This window comes from Anas platyrhynchos, chromosome 6 (assembly GCF_047663525.1).
Source record: "Anas platyrhynchos isolate ZD024472 breed Pekin duck chromosome 6, IASCAAS_PekinDuck_T2T, whole genome shotgun sequence".
Classification (NCBI taxonomy): domain Eukaryota; kingdom Metazoa; phylum Chordata; class Aves; order Anseriformes; family Anatidae; genus Anas; species Anas platyrhynchos.
This window is the reverse complement of record NC_092592.1, coordinates 37,822,747-37,838,523: the sequence shown is the minus strand read 5'-3', so window position 1 is coordinate 37,838,523 and position 15,777 is coordinate 37,822,747. Positions and strand designations below refer to the sequence as shown.

Here is a 15,777-nt window from a genome sequence, read left to right as displayed (position 1 = left end):
AGGGAACAGCCCCGGGCTGGCGACTTTTCGTGCCCGGCTCCTGGTCCTCCGCTCCGCCAGGGCGGCGGCCGCGGCGGCCCGCCCGGGGGCGGCATGGCGGGTGTGGGGGGGGCGGCCTTCGGGCCCTCGGCACTGGGCACCAAACCGCAGTAAGTCGCGACAGAGCCGCGATATGAGCCGGGATCGTGATGGGAATCGGGATGGGGAAAGGGTCGGGAGCAGGGAGCAGCCGGGGCAGCCCGCGGGGGTGCCCTCCCCGCTGGCAAAGCTTTCGGTTTGGATGTGGAGCGGGCACTTGTGATGCCTCCTTTTTTATTATTATTATTATTTTTCCCGATTCCTCAGTTTTAATCGCGATTTCTGCTCCTTCCCCATCTAGCTGGGATGCTGCGTACGAGAGGGAGCTGCGGTTTTTTCAGGACACCGGAGATGCCGGGGAAATTTGGTAAATCACTGACCCCACCGGAGCGAGCCCCAGAGCCCCTCGGGTAATGGGGGTGGCAAAAGGGCACCCCACAATTTGGTGAATATTTCTGGGAGATGGCAAAATGATGAGAAATTTTAATCTTGAAGCCACCCATTCCTCTCCTGCCCGGTTTTGCAGTGTAAATTTATAAGCTGCACTTAGATAACTGGCATTGCACAGAAAGGGAGCTGGGACTGGCCGTGTGTTTTAGCGATAAACGTTCATTTTATCACTGTGCTCAGATTTAAGTCTTTATTTTATCATATTTGGAGGGCTTCACCTTCCAGAGCTGGGGTTTCTGTGGGTTGTAAGGCCATTTGATTCATTTACACTTAAAGCAAATACGGAATGAGTTATGTCGCTTGCTGCCTGAGAGCTGCAGTAAGAAGTGCTCTGAGGAACCTTTTGTATGGCCGTGCTGTCGTGCTTACCTGAGCCTTTCTTCCTAACAGGTTTGGAGAAGAAAGCATGGTCCGCGTAATCAGATGGCTGGAAAAACAGAAGGTCCCCCATGACAGCCCTGTGCTTGACATTGGAACCGGGAATGGTGTTTTACTGGTGGAATTGGTTGGTATATTGCAAAGTTTGTGTGCTCGGTACAAAATCAGTGCTCAGAGCACTGCTGGTTAAGTACAGTTCTCACAAATGACATTAGAAGTCATGGCCAGCTGTAACTTACGTGAAAGACAAAAAAGCAGACAGCTTAAACTAAGGCCGGTGTCCTGGGTTTTCCATCAGCACAACACTGGTTCCTGTGCATGAGGTCTTACGTTGCCACTTGGTTTAAGAGGACAAGTGGAAATACTTCAGAGCTGTTGAAAGACCTTACAGAATATTCTAGGACAAGAACAAGTCAGAATTGCAAGTGGCTGCCAGACAGCCTGTGCAACTTGGATATGTAACTCATTGAACCAGTGCCATTGTTGTTGTTTTTTTTTTTTAAAAAAAAATACCACCAAACTTCTGTGAGCAAAGGGCTTTCACTGCCCAAGTGCAGGTGTCTGCCATGCAACACCAGAAACCCAACCACAGCACAGTGCTGATAACTTTGCAGGTTTCCAAAGCTTTACAAGCTGCCTTCTGCTATTTACCCAGCTTTTCCAGGAAGTAGCAGAAACATGCTTGCAAACACCACCTTCAGGACACCACGAATCCAGTTCCAGCGTGCGGTGCGGTTGTTTTTGACGCTTGACTGAACGATCCCTTCCTGTCCGTAGGGAGTCAGGCCGTACAGGTTTAGCAGCATTTAAGGCTGTTTAGCCTTCAACTTTCCTTCTCTGCCCCAGGAGTGAATGGAAACTCCCTGCAGTGACTCAACCTCTTCGCTTCCAAACAGAGGAGCTGTTGTGGAAACTGCTCTTCCACCCCCAAGCCTTCAGCGCAGGCATCTCAGGAAGCTTGGGTCGCTCTTGGAGCTCTGGGGAGGAACGTGGGCAGAAGCCTGAGCAATCTGCTGCTCTTCATCAAATGCAAACAACACGGTCTTTGTGTCTAGCCGAAATTAGCCCTCAATTAAGAACAGCTGGCTAGCACTGCGCTCACACGGACTGAAGGAGGAAGGACTTCAAAAAAAAAATAATAATGTAGTTTTCTGTGCCGTTGAGGTATCAGCCTTTGGAGTAAATAGATAGGCAGCGTTGTGCTTAACACTAGTTAAATTCCATGTAGTGTTCAAAAAGCCAAACCCAAGCCACCCACCTCCTCCCTCTGCTGTTACTGCCTGCAGCTGGCCCTAAGATCCCAGCTCTTCCTGTTGGGTTTGGGTCCAGCCAGGCTGAGTGGCGCACGGGATGCCAGAGCTGCTTGCTCCAGCTGCTCCGAGCGAGGCGTGGAAACGTGTCACTGCCCCCCGCCCACGTGCCCAGCTCCAGCTGATGCCCGGTGTATGAGCCCATCTGCTTTGCAGAAGGGTTGCTAGGATCTCGTTGCCTGACTCGGACCGCCTGGGTTATCGTTATCTGGTTCAGAGTTAGACTGACAGAAAGTCTCTGTGCCCTTCTACATGCTTCATAACCTACCTGAAAATTGCTGATAGAGACCTCAGTGCATGCAAATAATTGCATTCAGATAGACGTTCGCATGAGAAATTAGGAAAAGTAAGTTTTTTACAGTGGTTTTCTGTACTAATATAATGTGCTGCATAGTTTGGCTCTTGCCGTTTAGGTTATAAACCAAATAATTGCTCAATCTCATATGTTGTGCAAGTGTTAAAGAGGTTTTCTTATTGTGAAGCATCTGGCGTTGGCACATGTTCTCATCGCTGAAAATTCCTCGTTTCTAGGTTACTTTTGGTGCAGATAAGAGCCTGTTCCCCACCAGGGTGTTTCTTTTCACAGCTCTGCTCAGTTTTCCACTTGTTGACATAAACCAGCTTTCAGTCAACAATGCTTTTGATGAGGCATCAGGCAGAACGGAGTTACTGCAGTTCGTTCCCTTGGCTGTTCAGCTCTGGTGGTGATAACAGGAATAAAAATGAGTCATTTTTGTCCCCCTGTCATTAAGAGGAGGAGAGGAGGGATTATATGTGGGGAATATACCTGTTGAACACAACATTTGCTAGCACACTGATGAAGATTCTCTGCTTCTGCCTAGGCAAAAAGTGGCTACACTAATCTCACTGGGATCGACTACTCACCTTCTGCAATAAAACTTTCAGAAAAAGTGAGGGAGAAGGAAGGGATGCCTAACATCAAATTACAGGTAAGTGTTGAGAGAAGCTTTATTAAGGAGAGAGAAAGCAATTGACCCCAAGGTTAAACGGCCTGCTTGATATTCAAGTGCACTCAGTGTAATAGAATAATACAAGCCAATAGAATAATGATGTGTTTTGAAATTCATTTGTCTTTTATATCTCATGAGAGAACTCTAACCGAATAAATCTGTACTTCTGAGAAGATTTGTGGTCTATTTGTCGTGTTTGTGACAGTCATCAGGACTAAAAAGACTTCCCTGCTTCTAGCGGGGTGGATAGCCATTTGAGAAGGTCTGTCTTTGAGCTGATACATCCTGAATTTCAGATTTGAGATAGAAAATTAAATCCTGATGTGGAAGAATGCCTACCAGTAGCTGTGCAGCAGGAAGCTTGAGAGGCCCTGCCTGAGCTGACCTGCAGAGGTCCCTTCCAGCCTCTGCCACTCTGTGATCCCCCGGCTGCCCTTCGCGCTCTCTGCTGTGCTCTGTGCCCCTCCAGCTCTGTACCTGCAGGCTGTCTCTGTTCTTGTACCTCCGTTGTGATCTCGTTGTGGCAGGCACTGTCTTGCCCTCTGTTTGCGCAGGGCATAGCCCGCAGTGCTAGGAAGCCAGGGATCAAAGTACAAATGAGGATTTAAAGAATGAACTTCCAGGTGCGTTAGCTTGAGTTTTAGATGAATAGGTATAAGTGTGGGCTTTGTAGCAAATAGATTACTACGTCTGTAACGCATATAATGTCTGATGTAGAGAAAAAAGAAGCTGATATGTAACTGAAAACCCTCTGAGTTACCCTTTCCTAAGCACACCTATCCTCAGGTTTGAGGCTTTTTATTTTAAAGCATTGGTTTGCATTAAACATTCAGGAGCTCTTCAGTAAAGATCGTTTCACAGTTGCAGACTTCTGGTTTAGGTGGAAGACTTCCTGGCTCCATCAGCCGATCTGTCAGGATTTCAGATCTGTATTGACAAGGGGACTTTCGATGCCATAAGCCTTAACCCTGACAACGCGGTCGGGAAGAGGAAGCAGTACGTGAGATCTCTGCGCAACGTGTTGAAACCAGAGGGCTTTTTCCTCATAACATCCTGCAACTGGACCAAGGAGGAGCTGTTGGAGGAGTTCAGAGAAGGTAAGCACTTGAACAGATCCATCTGCCAATTTGTGGTTGTTTAGGGATGCACCAGGTAAATTTTAATGTTTGTCTTAACATATTTACTAAATTAGATGAGGATAAGACAAGGTGGTAATAAGAAAAACTGGCAAATGCCTTAGCCTATCCTCAATATGTTTTCTTCAATAATTCCAGCTTCTACATTTGCCAATCTGTCCAGGGAGCACAGGTTTTTTATACCCTGGAGAACAAGGATTTCAGTCTAGTTCCATGGGAAAGGAGAGAATTCTGTACCCATGTGAATTTCAGTTTATTTTTTTTTCTCTTTTGGCTCTTTATTTAGACAGATCTGGTTCACCCATCCAACTGATCCTGAAATTACCCATATTTAGGGGAACTGGCAAGTCTGTGACTGTGACCTTTTATGTCACCCCCTCAGTCACCTTTCTGATCCTCTCTTAAGGTTGTTTTTTTTTTAATTTATTTATTTTTTATTTATTTTTATATGCTGGTTAGCTCCTGGATCTCATGCCTGAGGCTTGAAACTCCAGGACTGTGGATCTAAAACAACCATCCCTCCTGGGGAACTAAAATTACTGGCAAGCAACCATCTTTTCTGCCATTAATTTGTGCGATTCGGCCATCTAAGGTTTTTATTATCCATGGAAGGTTTTCAGCTGCGTAGAGCAGCGGTGCAGTGTAACAATACAGTCCTATAAACTTGCAAAGTAACTGCCTTGCAAGTTTTCCAGACAAATAAAGAATGGTTTGCAAAGGGTTATCCAAGAGGAGAATGAAATGACTTCCTTCTTACAAAAGCATTTTAATTTCTGTCTGGCAGGATTTGAAATTCTGGAGGAGCTGCCAACACCCAAGTTTTGCTTTGGAGGAAGAATTGGAAACAGCGTAACAGCATTGGTTTTCCAACGAAAAGAGTGAGGCCATCCATCTCGGGCAAATTAGATTAGCTGAGAAAAGCCTGAACTTTAAAGCAAACCTGACAAAAAACCTCAGACACGTGTGTAAATAAATGTTATTTGAGTACACAGTAAAATACTATGTATGGAACTCTAAGGGGCTATAAAACATTGCCCTAGAAACGTTTCAGCTTTGCATAACCTGCCTGTAAATTCTGTCCTTGCTACAACCTCGCTTGTTTTAGGGAAGCTGTGAGTTTGTGAGAGACAAACAAAGCGTGCCAAATCTGAAGACCAACATAGCCACACGATGTTTGCATTTGGAACATAAAGGTCAGCTAGTGTTTCATTTCAGTATTGGTTCAGTAACCAATAGCAAAGGTATTCAACAAAGTACAAATCTCGTTTCTCTGCTGTAGTGTAATTGGGAACAAACTCTTCGGATGTAGGTGCTGGACCTTTTTTTCTTAGGAAAACATGAATATAACTGTCAAAGAGGGAAACGAATATAGAAGCTATATCTTGTGCAAAAAGAAGGACCAGCCAGTGCTTTAAATTCAGAATTTTGGAAGTTCTCAGACTCAGCACAGTTCTGTCTCCACCAATTCTTTTCCCATAGAGGCAGACCACTGAGTGTTTTCAGAATTCTCTCTTGCAGGAATGTCTGCCTGCTTTGTCAGTTATTTCCACTGATCCCATAAATATATAAAGATGCGATGTTCTAATCTCACTCGCCTGTGACACGTGCCTCTTTCATTATTAATTTGCCATACAAAAATGTCTTAAAAGCCAACAATGGCAGTAGGGGAAGCAAGGACATGCGACCTGGGAGGAGTATAGGGGTGCCGTCGGGGTATGTAGGGACGGGATCAGGAAAACCGTGGCACAGATGGCACTGATCTAGTGGGAGCTGTCCCTGCCCATGACAGGAGGCTGGAATGACGTTGTCTTAAAGGTCCCTTCCAACCCAAACCATTCTAAGTTTCTGTGATATGATTCTATAATTCTAGTTGTACAAATACAAAAGAATTCAAAGCATAACTATACATTGTTTTTTATTTTTTGTTTTATTTTTTTTAACTTGTGCTGTGATCCTTTTTTAATTTATTTGCCTTTATTTCTGTTATTTTGTACTATCAGAATACTCCTATTGCCTAAAAGAAAGGGAAGTACAAATTCTTTTTGCCTTGACACACACATTTGCCAGGTGACAATAACCTTGTTCTTTCCAGCATCGGGGAGGTCCCATTAGGAGGCTGGTTGTGTTTCACAGACTAGGTCATATTGCGTATCAGAGGAATGCTTCTCCTCATTGCCAGCCCAAGCAAGGTTCAGATCTTTAAAGGTCAAGAAATACTTCTAGTACTTCTGGATAGAAGAAAAAAAAAAAACAAAAAACAAAAAACACCAACTTCTAGATAGAAAATAAATATTTCTAGATAGAAAACAAGGCAAAAAAAAAAAAAAAAAAAAGATTTGCGTGGTGGTAGGTCTTCTCTCCATGATCCACCTGGTGATGTCTCCAAGGTAAGAATCCTAAATTCTACATTGTTTTTCTAACTGGAATACACTGATTGCATTAGAAGAATGGTCGAAGAGCATTGGGAAGGAAGTTTAGTCCCAGGTAAATAGCTCTTTGCATGTTTGGACAGGCTGGTGTTCCTAACTTGAGTGCCAAAACCGTGACTTGCCAAGTTACCATTTGGGGAGCTATTGTAGTGTGATGCACTGCATCTACCCAACAGGACTGCTGCGAAATATAAGTGGTAATTCAGACACAGAATATTTTTGATGAAGCAGTACAAAGGATTCAAAGTGCACTACTGAAACCAACTTCAAGAAAAAAAAGGCTATGACATTTTTGTAGCAAATTTGGCATCAGGTGTAGTTAATGCAAGCCAATATTAATCAGCAAGTATTCTATCAGGATGTGTTTGGGGCATCTGTTTTATTCCCATCTGTAATCTTTGGTAACGAAGGCATGGTATGGATTGAAGATGAACTGAAGGTTGTCATGGATTTCCTTTTAATCAATTTAGAGGCATTAACTATAGATCCATACTGCATAAGTTACGTAGGGTTCAGGGCAAGTATTGCTTTCTTTTCTGTATAGGTTAGATAATTGTTAGATTTTGTTCACTAGGTAATATTTTTATGTCACTTTTAAAGATAAAAATTAGCTTCCTAATATAGTTAAGCAGAAATTCTAGCATCAGATACATGGAAATATATCAACCACTTTCTATTAGTAATTTTAGCTGGGCATTGGAAAGCAATTCATAGTCATGGTAGCAATAAATAGTCATTCAGCATTTTCTCTTGCTATTATAGAGCTGTTTTTCAGTTGTTCTGGACAACTGTTGTATTTCTTTACATAATTATTTCCACCTAAAGGAATACATTTTCTACCAGGGAAGCTTCTTAGTGGTGGGGAAAGGCTGGGAACCTGTCTCCTCTTCCAGCCCACAATTTGCCTACCTCATTATTTAGCATGAATTATTGAGGGCTTCCACTTTGCAAAGCATTTTCCTCCTGCTCCCAGGCTATGTGTAGGCAGCAAGCCTTCAGGGATGGCACGTGGTTCCTCTGCTTTCCCTTTGGGATTACGGGATCCAGCCGTAAGGAGGAGATACACCAGCTAATGCCATCTCTAAAATATTCTCCTGCTGCCCCAAGGTGTCGCAGGCCTATTGCAGGAGCCTCGTTGGCTTCACATTATTCTTGCTTTAAGGCAGAATTCATGTGCCTGTCTACTGCTGAGGTCTTCACTAAAAAGTTTTCTAGTATATAGGTATGATCACGTTTATGGTTTTCAGTGAAAAACCTTTCAAAAGAGTCAGAGAAATAAGCGGAGAGTAAGGAGCAGGGAGGCTTTGCCTGTGGTTTGGGGAGTTTTAAGGTGGTTTGTAAGGTGGGTGTCTTCGTGAACGCAACGAAGTCAGGATGGATTTTAGTACCTAAGCCCTAACGAGCAGCCCCAGCTGCATTTGGTGCAGCTCTGCCCCTAATTCCTGGCTCCTGCTACCTGCTATTGCCAAGCAAGTGGCTTTTACAGGTTATTTCATGAGGAATTTATTGGGAAAGGCCTTTGTGGGCCTTGTCCTGCTGAGTGGGCTGGGAACATTTTACCCAGAGAAGAGCAGACTGCTGGATTTTTATGGGTTCTGTCAGGGAAGTGAACTGTCAGGATGAAATATCTGGCCGAGGAGACCGAGTGAAATTAATGAAATAAGCATTGATTCGAGGAGCCAGACCTAGGGGAGCTCTTACGCATGGGATCCTGCTAAGGAGTAGGGTAAGTAGGTTCTCAAGACAAAAAGCCTTTGCATTTCCAGCGTCACAGCACTTCCTTGAAGCAAATACTCCTCCGATAATCGTGTTTATAGAAATTTAACAGTGAGAAATGCCAGACGTGGAAACTGCGACACAACTGAACGAAGACAGAGAGTCGGAAGGAAGGATAACGTTCCCTCTCTCCTTGCCTTCCCTCTCGGTGACCAAGCTGGTATCTGTACAGAATTACGCTCATTTAATGGTCACTGCTCCCTGCGGGGTGGAGATGGCCAGCTTCAGAGCTCTGTGGGTTGTTGCAGCACAATTTCCATGCAGCAGCAGGCAGAGCACTTCAGCAAGTGCATGAGCCTGGCCTGGAAAGCCAGAGCTAACCAACAGCAGTGAGAGAACAGCACCGAGCCTCGGCACAGCCGCTCAAACATCCTAGTTCTTGTGGGCGATGTTGTATGTCAGGCAGAAGAACCTGGATTTATTTATTTGTGGAAAGAATTGGTGTTTATTGATTCGAAGTGTTGATAGGGTCGTGAGCGGAGACCTCCATGAGCAGCACGGACACGCAGGCACATGCACGCTGTTCCTTGTGTGCACAAGTTACTTGGGGAATAAAAGAGGGAATTTTAGGGTTGGTGCAAATCCCACCACGTGCCCCATGTGGTAGGAACCCCCCTCCGAATGACAGCGCTGTCTGCATGTATTTAGGGTGCCACTCTCCTTGCTCAGGCTAGAAGATCCCGATGGCCTCACAGAGCCGTGCTTGCTCCTTGGGGACGGGATGCTTGCTAAAAGCCTTCTGCTTGCCAAAATTGAAGTTCTCGGACTTCCAGGATGTCTCCTGAGCCCAGGGCATGGCTCCTGCAGGCGGTCTGCACCCAGCTTTAGCAGCAGGAGCCTGATTCAAAAGCCTCTTCGTGTCGCCACCGCTTCGTCCTTCTCCTGATGGGTGATGTGTGAGCCGAGCTGCCAGCCACCTGCATCCAGGGAAGCTTCTCCTTTTTCTTCTGCTTCTTCTGCTTCTTCTCCTTTCCTTTTTGCTGTCTGTGCATCTGCTGCGTGCCGGGCTCCACAGCCAGCGCCAGGCTCCCTCCGCACGCCCTGCGTGCCACCAGGGATGGAGGGAGGGCCGATGAGCCAAACCAAGCCAAACCAAGCCAAAATAAGCCAAATTGAGCCAAATTGAGCCAAATTGAGTCAAATTGAGCCAGGCCAAGCCGTGCAGCAGCCTACCGCTGGCCGCAGCCCTGCGCTGTCCAGCGCCTGGCCCCGAGGAGGAGCAGCACCAGCAGGAGGCAGCCTCGGCCTCCTTTGGGGCACCGGGGACTGCTGCAAGGCTCTGGGGAGCTCCGAGGAGCTCGGGGGGCTCCGGGAGGCTCCGGGGGGCTGCGGGGAGCCGGCCCCGAGCTGTGCCCGCAGCCCCCGGGGGGGAGGGACCCGGAGCCGGGCTCCAGCGGCCGGGGGGGACCCCGCAAGGTGCGGGCCGGGCCCGGCTCAGGAAGTGACAAGCGCATTTCCTCCCTCCTCCTCCTCCTCCTCTTCCTCCTCCTCCTCCTCCTCCTCCTCCTCCTCCTCCTCTTCGTCTCCCCGGCAGGAGGGAGCGCGGCTCGCAGCGGCCCCGCCGCCACGGTAAGAGCCGGGCCGGGGGGCGCACAAAGGGAGGGGGGGGGGGGGACATTGGGGGGACATTAGGGGGACATTAGGGGATATTAGGGGACAGGGGGGGATATGGGGGGACAGGGGGGACCCTGCCCGTTGCCTCAGTCCCCGGGGAGGGCGGGCACGGCGCTGGGGATGCGCAGGGGGGGCCCCTCGGAAGCCCCCCCATGTGTAGGGCCGGCTTCTCCGGCTCCCCACGCCAGCCTCGGTTAATTAATTCGGGTTGCTGATCAGCCTCATTAACCCCCCCCCGCCCTCCCCATCATGTATATCCCCTCTGGGGGGGTGGCAGATCTCCAGGACCCCCTCTCTGCCACCCCAGAGCCCCCCCTGCTTTGGCACCCCAGGACCCCTGATCCCCCCCTTGAGCTGTGTGGGGTCTGGGGGCGCACATCCTACAGCCCCACAGCCCCGTCCCCCCTTTGCTGGGCACCCCAGAGGGGCTCAGCCCTCCGCCAGGAGCCGAGCAGCCCCCCAGCACCGGTGACCCCCTGGCCGAAAGGGCTGCGTGGCCCCCAGCAATGGCAGCGTGGATTTTTGGGGCGTAAAAAACCCCCCCCGGGCATCTCCTGGGCACCGCAGGCTCCGAGCATCCCCGCTGCGGATCCTCCTTGCCCACTCAGGCCCCGCTCGGTGTCCCCAGCGGGTCTCGGAGGCAGCCAAATGTCCCTGGCATCACGCACGGTCCCCTCGTCCTGCCCGGGACACATGGAAGAAGACAACGAGGAGAAAAAGCAGCGAGAGGAATCCAGCCGAAGCCGTCAGCCTCGGGACTGTGCCCTTCTCGCCTCCCTGGAGGGCTGGGGAGGTGTCACGCTGTGGTGCCCATTTATCCAGCCACCTTTTTTGCCTTAAATCCCCGTGTCCAAGCTCGGTGCTTGCAGGATGGAGGTGGAGGAGGCAGGGAGGGCGGCTCGGGGAGTGCTGCGTGTGGCCGAGAGCTCGGCTCTGGCTCCGGCTCCCGCTGGAGGATGATCGGCGAGAGCTCAGCCTGCCCCATCCAAAACTTCTTCACATGTGGGAGCGGGGTGAATCAGCACCAAGCATAAACCCAGTGCTGCATACAGGATCTGGGATTTTATACCTGGAGATCCAGCAGGCTGCCAGGCAGATCCGGCACCGACTTAGGCTGGCTTTCGAGTGCGGATGCATGAATTGATAAATACGTGTGTGTAAATATGCACGCATGCAAATAGGTGAACGTATCCCAACAGAAAGCCCCAAATCTGCCGCAGTTCATTACGGGCAATTAATTCTTCCGAGTCACAGAGGCTTGGTTCGCTTGCAGCAGGCGTGTTGGCAGAGCGAGGCATGCGGCGTTGTGCCCAAAGCCCTGCGTTTCGGCGCAGAACCCGTGCTGGGGGTGCATGGAGGAGGTGACAGAGGAGGGAGAAGAGGGTTTGCACAGTTTGTTTTGCGGCTGCCGGTCCACTTCTGATTTCCCAAGTGCCAGCTGAGTGGCTTGGGGCTGTTTTATTTTCCTGTCTTGTAATGCTCGCAGCCCTTCGTGCTCGCCCGGCCGCTCTCGTGGGGTGCACGGAGTTGCTCCTGCCCCACTCCTCGGCCAAGCTGTCTGTGGCTGAGTTAATTACATTTCTTTTTGCTCCTTTCCCTCCCGAAAGAGTGGAGGAAGAGGAAGCCAGCCTGCCGGCGTGGGGAAGCAGCAGACAAACAGCTGGGAGGCTGCGCCTGCCGGGGATCCCACGTGCCTGCTGTGATGCTGCGGGTCGGGGCAGCAATCGCTGCTTTTTGGGTGTTTGTGGCACCGGTATCCCGTCCTCATGCTAAATTTAAAACAACTGGGTGAAGAAAAGGGGGTTTTCTGCCCCGCTGCTGCTCCACAGGGCGTTAAGCAGCTCATTTGGTGGGGGGCTGATGAGCGGCTGCCCCGTGGGACCCCATTTGGGGGGCTGTGGCGCGGCCACCCTGCTGGCACGGGGAGGGAGGTGAGGCGCTGCCCAAATCTGCCCAGATTCGGGTGATTTCACCCTTTTCCTCCACCCCCCAACAAGTCTCTGGGTCCTGGATCTCGCTGCTGTTTCGGGCTGTGCCACGGAGCGCGGTCTCCTTCGGGGAGCCCAAGTTCCCAGGCAGGTGGTGCGGGCAGGGGCTGCGTAAATCTCTCCTCCTGGGCAGGTGAGGCAGGGACTGGGAATTACAGCGTGGTCACGCAGTTAAAGCACGCGGAATTTCGTCTGCCTGTGGGCAGCTGACCCGCGAGCTGTGAAGTTTGCAGCGTTCGGAGACAACTTTCGCTGTCAGCAGCCAGGGCTGGAGCCTTTGCGCCAGAGCGGGGCGAGGGGAGGGTCTGAGGGGACCCTCAGTGGTGGTGGGCCCCATAAAAAATGTAGGGTGGCTCAGAGGAAAGCCCACCTCGTTCCTGGCCCGGCTGGTGGCTGGTGGAGATGTGCAGATCCCGATAGCTTCGGTTGGGAGCGGGGCCACCCGCGGGTCCGGCTGCACGCGGTGTGGTGCTCCTGATGCTGGTGGTGCCTGGCGTGAAGGAAAAGGGCTGCCAGAAAGAGTTTGGGGAAACAAAAAACGGTGCTTAAACTGCAATCTCGTGTGTTTGAGGTGGTGTCACGGTGCTGGAGGCTTCAGGGGGAAAAGCCGCAGGGTTTTTTCCCCTTTCCAGCCTGTTCACAGCGCCGCAGATGGCTTGGCACCCAGTGGGAGGGGAGCGGTCATGCCCCGTCCCGCCGCAGAGCTCGAGGAAGGCTGAGCAGGATGCCGTCGGTGCCAGCTGAAATAAAACCAGGTTTGCATTTCCATTTACTGCTGGAGTAGTATTTTTTTTTCTCTCATCTCAGGGCTGAAGAAATCAGGGCTTTTACAGGTGCCAGGCTGTAGTGGGGCTCTTCCCATTCCCACTGGATGAGGCATCCCTCCTCCTGCCAGTTGGAAAATTCTCTGTAGGTTTTGTTTCTCCAGGGGACTGCAGTGTGTAGGGGCACGCTGCTTTTGGGCAGCTGACCCCAAAAAAAGCTGTGCCCACGCTGGCAGCAGCTCCTAGGGGGGGCCACGAGCGTGCGTGCGGCGGCAGCGGGGAAATGTTCCCCGCTCCGGCCCTCGGGGAGCCGCTGGAGGAGCCAAAGCTACCCGAGGTGTGGGCTGTACGTGCTGCTGACACCTTATGGGAACGGGGAGTGTGGTAGAGCAACAGATCGGGTGTTGTTCCAGCTCCGTGAACGTCTCCCGGAGATATTAAAAGCACCGGCTGAAACCTAAGGCCCAGCTCTCCATGAATGGCTCCGTGGAGACGCTGCCGAGCGCGCTCAGGTGCTGCTGGGCTCTGATTGAAACAGGGAAGCACCACGAGTGGGTGTTCGCTTCGACTTCTTCCTCCAAGGGAAGGATTTCTTTGGAGGGAAGGGGAAGCATCCTGCACTGTTCCCCATCGCCAAACGAAACCGTCCTGCCCACATCTCAGTGCTGAGCGATGCTGGCCTCCCCCTGCTGCCCAGGGGTCCCAAATCTCGGGGGTCCCTGCACCGTGCGGGGCTCTCCGGCTGTCCCCGAGGCGCTGGAGTCGTGACGGTGCCCCCGCTGCCCTGGCTTTGCTGTGCAGGACGTGCCTCTCGTAGGGACCAGGAGCTCTGCAGCCCCGCTCGCCCTGGCCGTGAGCAGGCGACGTCGTGCTCGGAGGTAGGTATTGAGGTGGGCTTTCACCCTGTCTGATACCAGCTATGCTTGGGGAGTGGCTCTGTAAAAATGGCACGGGGGGAACGCTGCTCAGCACCTCTGTCCCAGCCGTGTGGGTTGTACAGGGGCAAACGGCACGGGGAAGGAACAAGAAGTGCTTTTTGTGCCTGTTTACCCGAGCAGCTTGCTGCGAGCAGTAATTAAAAGTAAACCTGGGCTCCGCTGGCTGGCTCAGCACCCCTGGTTGTTAAGGTGAAGCAGCCAAAGCAATCCTCAATTCAGCAATTCCTCGACTTTCGGGAGCGTGGCCAACACTCACAGCGTCTCCCAGCCCATTGCACATTCTTGTAATAAAGCTCACGATTGGGAAAAGAAAATCCAATGGGAGAGGTGAGCTGGTTCTTTGGACCTGCGGGCTGCTCCCGCTTCAGCTGCTCTTCTGCAGAGACCACCTCGGTCCGGCCCCCTGGGCTTGCTCAAAATTAGCCCCCGAGGAAGGCGTTAGGCAGCGGCTGTGGGTTCGCTTCAAGGGGCCGTGCCATCTTTACAGCCATTTTTGGGGCTAAAAGCATCCTTTAGGGTACATCCAAGAGGCCCACGTGGCACCGTGCAGGGCTGTGCCAGCTGGGGCCTGTCCCTCTGCAGGCATTTTGCTGGTCCCCTCCCCAAAATTTCCATGCCACGCGGTGCTGAAGAGCCCGCATGCAGGAGTTGGCCCTTTGGGGTTTTGCACGAGGTCTCGTCCAGTTGCCACCTCTCTCCCTGAGTCCCCCAGTCCCCCGGTTTGCAGCTCTCCCCTGCGGGTCGCTGTGGCAGTGAGTAATTCTGCTCTCTTTTTCCTTCGCAGCCGCCAGGGAGGAGGAGGCGAAGTCGCCGCGACGGCGCTTTGGTGGAGCTGAGATGCTGAGGCCAGGCCCCGCCACCCCGTCCTTCCTCTGCGTTGTAAGGGAGTCTTTCCCCTGCCACTCCTACCCCGTAAGAGCAGGGGGGCAATAAAACTCATGGTTCCTTACTCAACGAGATGTTTAATTTTCATTAATCGCTTCTGGTTTTTTGGTGGGATCACACACGGGGCTGCGATCCCAGCTCCGTGTGGGACTTGGGGCTCCCCCCGTCACGTATTTGGGTTCCTGGCTTTGGGCTCCGGCTGCTTTGTTTTTTTTTTATTCACTCAGCGATTCGTTCGTGGCTGTGGGCAGCACCTGGCACAGCCGTGGCTCTTCGTTGTGCGCGTCCGCTCAGGCCAGGGTGGATTCGCTGCTCATGGTGTGCCCTGGGCTCTGGCGGTGGTCTGCTGATAATAAGCACAGAGATCGTGTGGATCATGGATCCATGAAGATCTACCAAGCTCCTGACACCCTAAACACCACCAATTTCTGCTTCCCCCTCTGGTGATTAGAAACTTGGAGGGCAGCAAATCTTTTACCTATTAATTAATGGTGAACGCGCATCGTTGTCTCGTTAATCCTAAAAAAGACGGGTCTGGGTACAGGCAGCCGGCAGAGGAAGGCTGCTCGTGCTCCCGTGTTTGCTGTTTTCTGGTGTTTTGGACCCGTGGGTGAGGACTGGGGTCCTGGGAGCTGGTGGAGACCCCACTGAGCCAGGGACATGGGGCGAGGCAGGGAAATGCTGCTAACTCTTCGCTCCAGGGCTGGAGAACTTGGGGCAGCTTGTTGCTACCCGTGCACAGTCCTCAGGTGGCTTTTGGCGAGCAAAGACTGATTGTCAGGTCCTGAATGGGATCTTTTGCGTTTATTGGATGTTTTCACCTTGTAAATAAAAATATTTACTGGTGATGTGGAGGAGTGAGAAGCTGGACAGGATGTTTTAGGGAAGGGGAGCGAGCTGCCCAGAGCTGAGCCCCTCCAGCCTTGCTGCAGGAGTCAAGGCACTGCCCGAGAGAGGAGATGAGCCCAAACTTGGCTCCGTGGAAATGCCAGGCTGCAAGGATTTTTTCTGAATTTGTAACACAATAAATGTACAAGTTGAAAATGTACCTGCTGCTGTT

The 15,777-nt window shown here is 51.2% G+C and overlaps 2 protein-coding genes across 9 annotated transcripts in view; both read left to right on the top strand.

The window, feature by feature from the left end:
• Nucleotides 1–5,913, top strand: EEF1AKMT2 (EEF1A lysine methyltransferase 2). 2 transcript variants are annotated; one of them, XM_072039899.1, is made up of 6 exons: nucleotides 1–149; nucleotides 380–488; nucleotides 919–1,033; nucleotides 3,059–3,166; nucleotides 4,068–4,284; nucleotides 5,108–5,913. In XM_072039899.1, exons 2-6 carry the CDS (start codon nucleotides 385–387, stop codon nucleotides 5,203–5,205), a joined length of 642 nt encoding a protein of 213 aa, XP_071896000.1. In that variant the 5' UTR covers nucleotides 1–149; nucleotides 380–384; the 3' UTR covers nucleotides 5,206–5,913. The 2 variants fall into 2 exon arrangements, with proteins under 2 accessions (XP_071896000.1, XP_071895998.1); XM_072039897.1 differs by having other exon boundaries at nucleotides 60–149; nucleotides 380–445.
• Nucleotides 5,914–9,821: 3,908 nt separating this feature from the next.
• Nucleotides 9,822–15,777, top strand: part of FAM53B (family with sequence similarity 53 member B) — a 29,722-nt gene continuing 23,766 nt past the window's right edge. Inside the window, exons 1-4 of one of the 7 annotated variants that reach the window (XM_072039896.1) lie at nucleotides 9,822–10,097; nucleotides 12,763–12,885; nucleotides 13,712–13,772; nucleotides 14,617–14,744. The gene's annotated coding sequence lies outside the window, so the exon portion shown is untranslated. Of the gene's footprint in view, nucleotides 10,098–10,770; nucleotides 13,773–14,616; nucleotides 14,745–15,777 lie in introns of all 7 variants that reach the window. The other 6 variants (XM_072039895.1, XM_072039894.1, XM_027460740.3 and 3 more) reach the window with 6 other exon arrangements.

Excerpts from the sequence above, each read along its gene's own strand:
- EEF1AKMT2 (XM_072039897.1), top strand. The coding sequence starts at position 94 with ATGGCGGGTGTGGGGGGGGCGGCCTTCGGGCCCTCGGCACTGGGCACC. Across the intron at positions 1,034-3,058 it reads GTGTTTTACTGGTGGAATTG|GCAAAAAGTGGCTACACTAA; the intron begins GTTGGTATATTG and ends GCTTCTGCCTAG. Across the intron at positions 3,167-4,067 it reads TGCCTAACATCAAATTACAG|GTGGAAGACTTCCTGGCTCC; the intron begins GTAAGTGTTGAG and ends CTTCTGGTTTAG.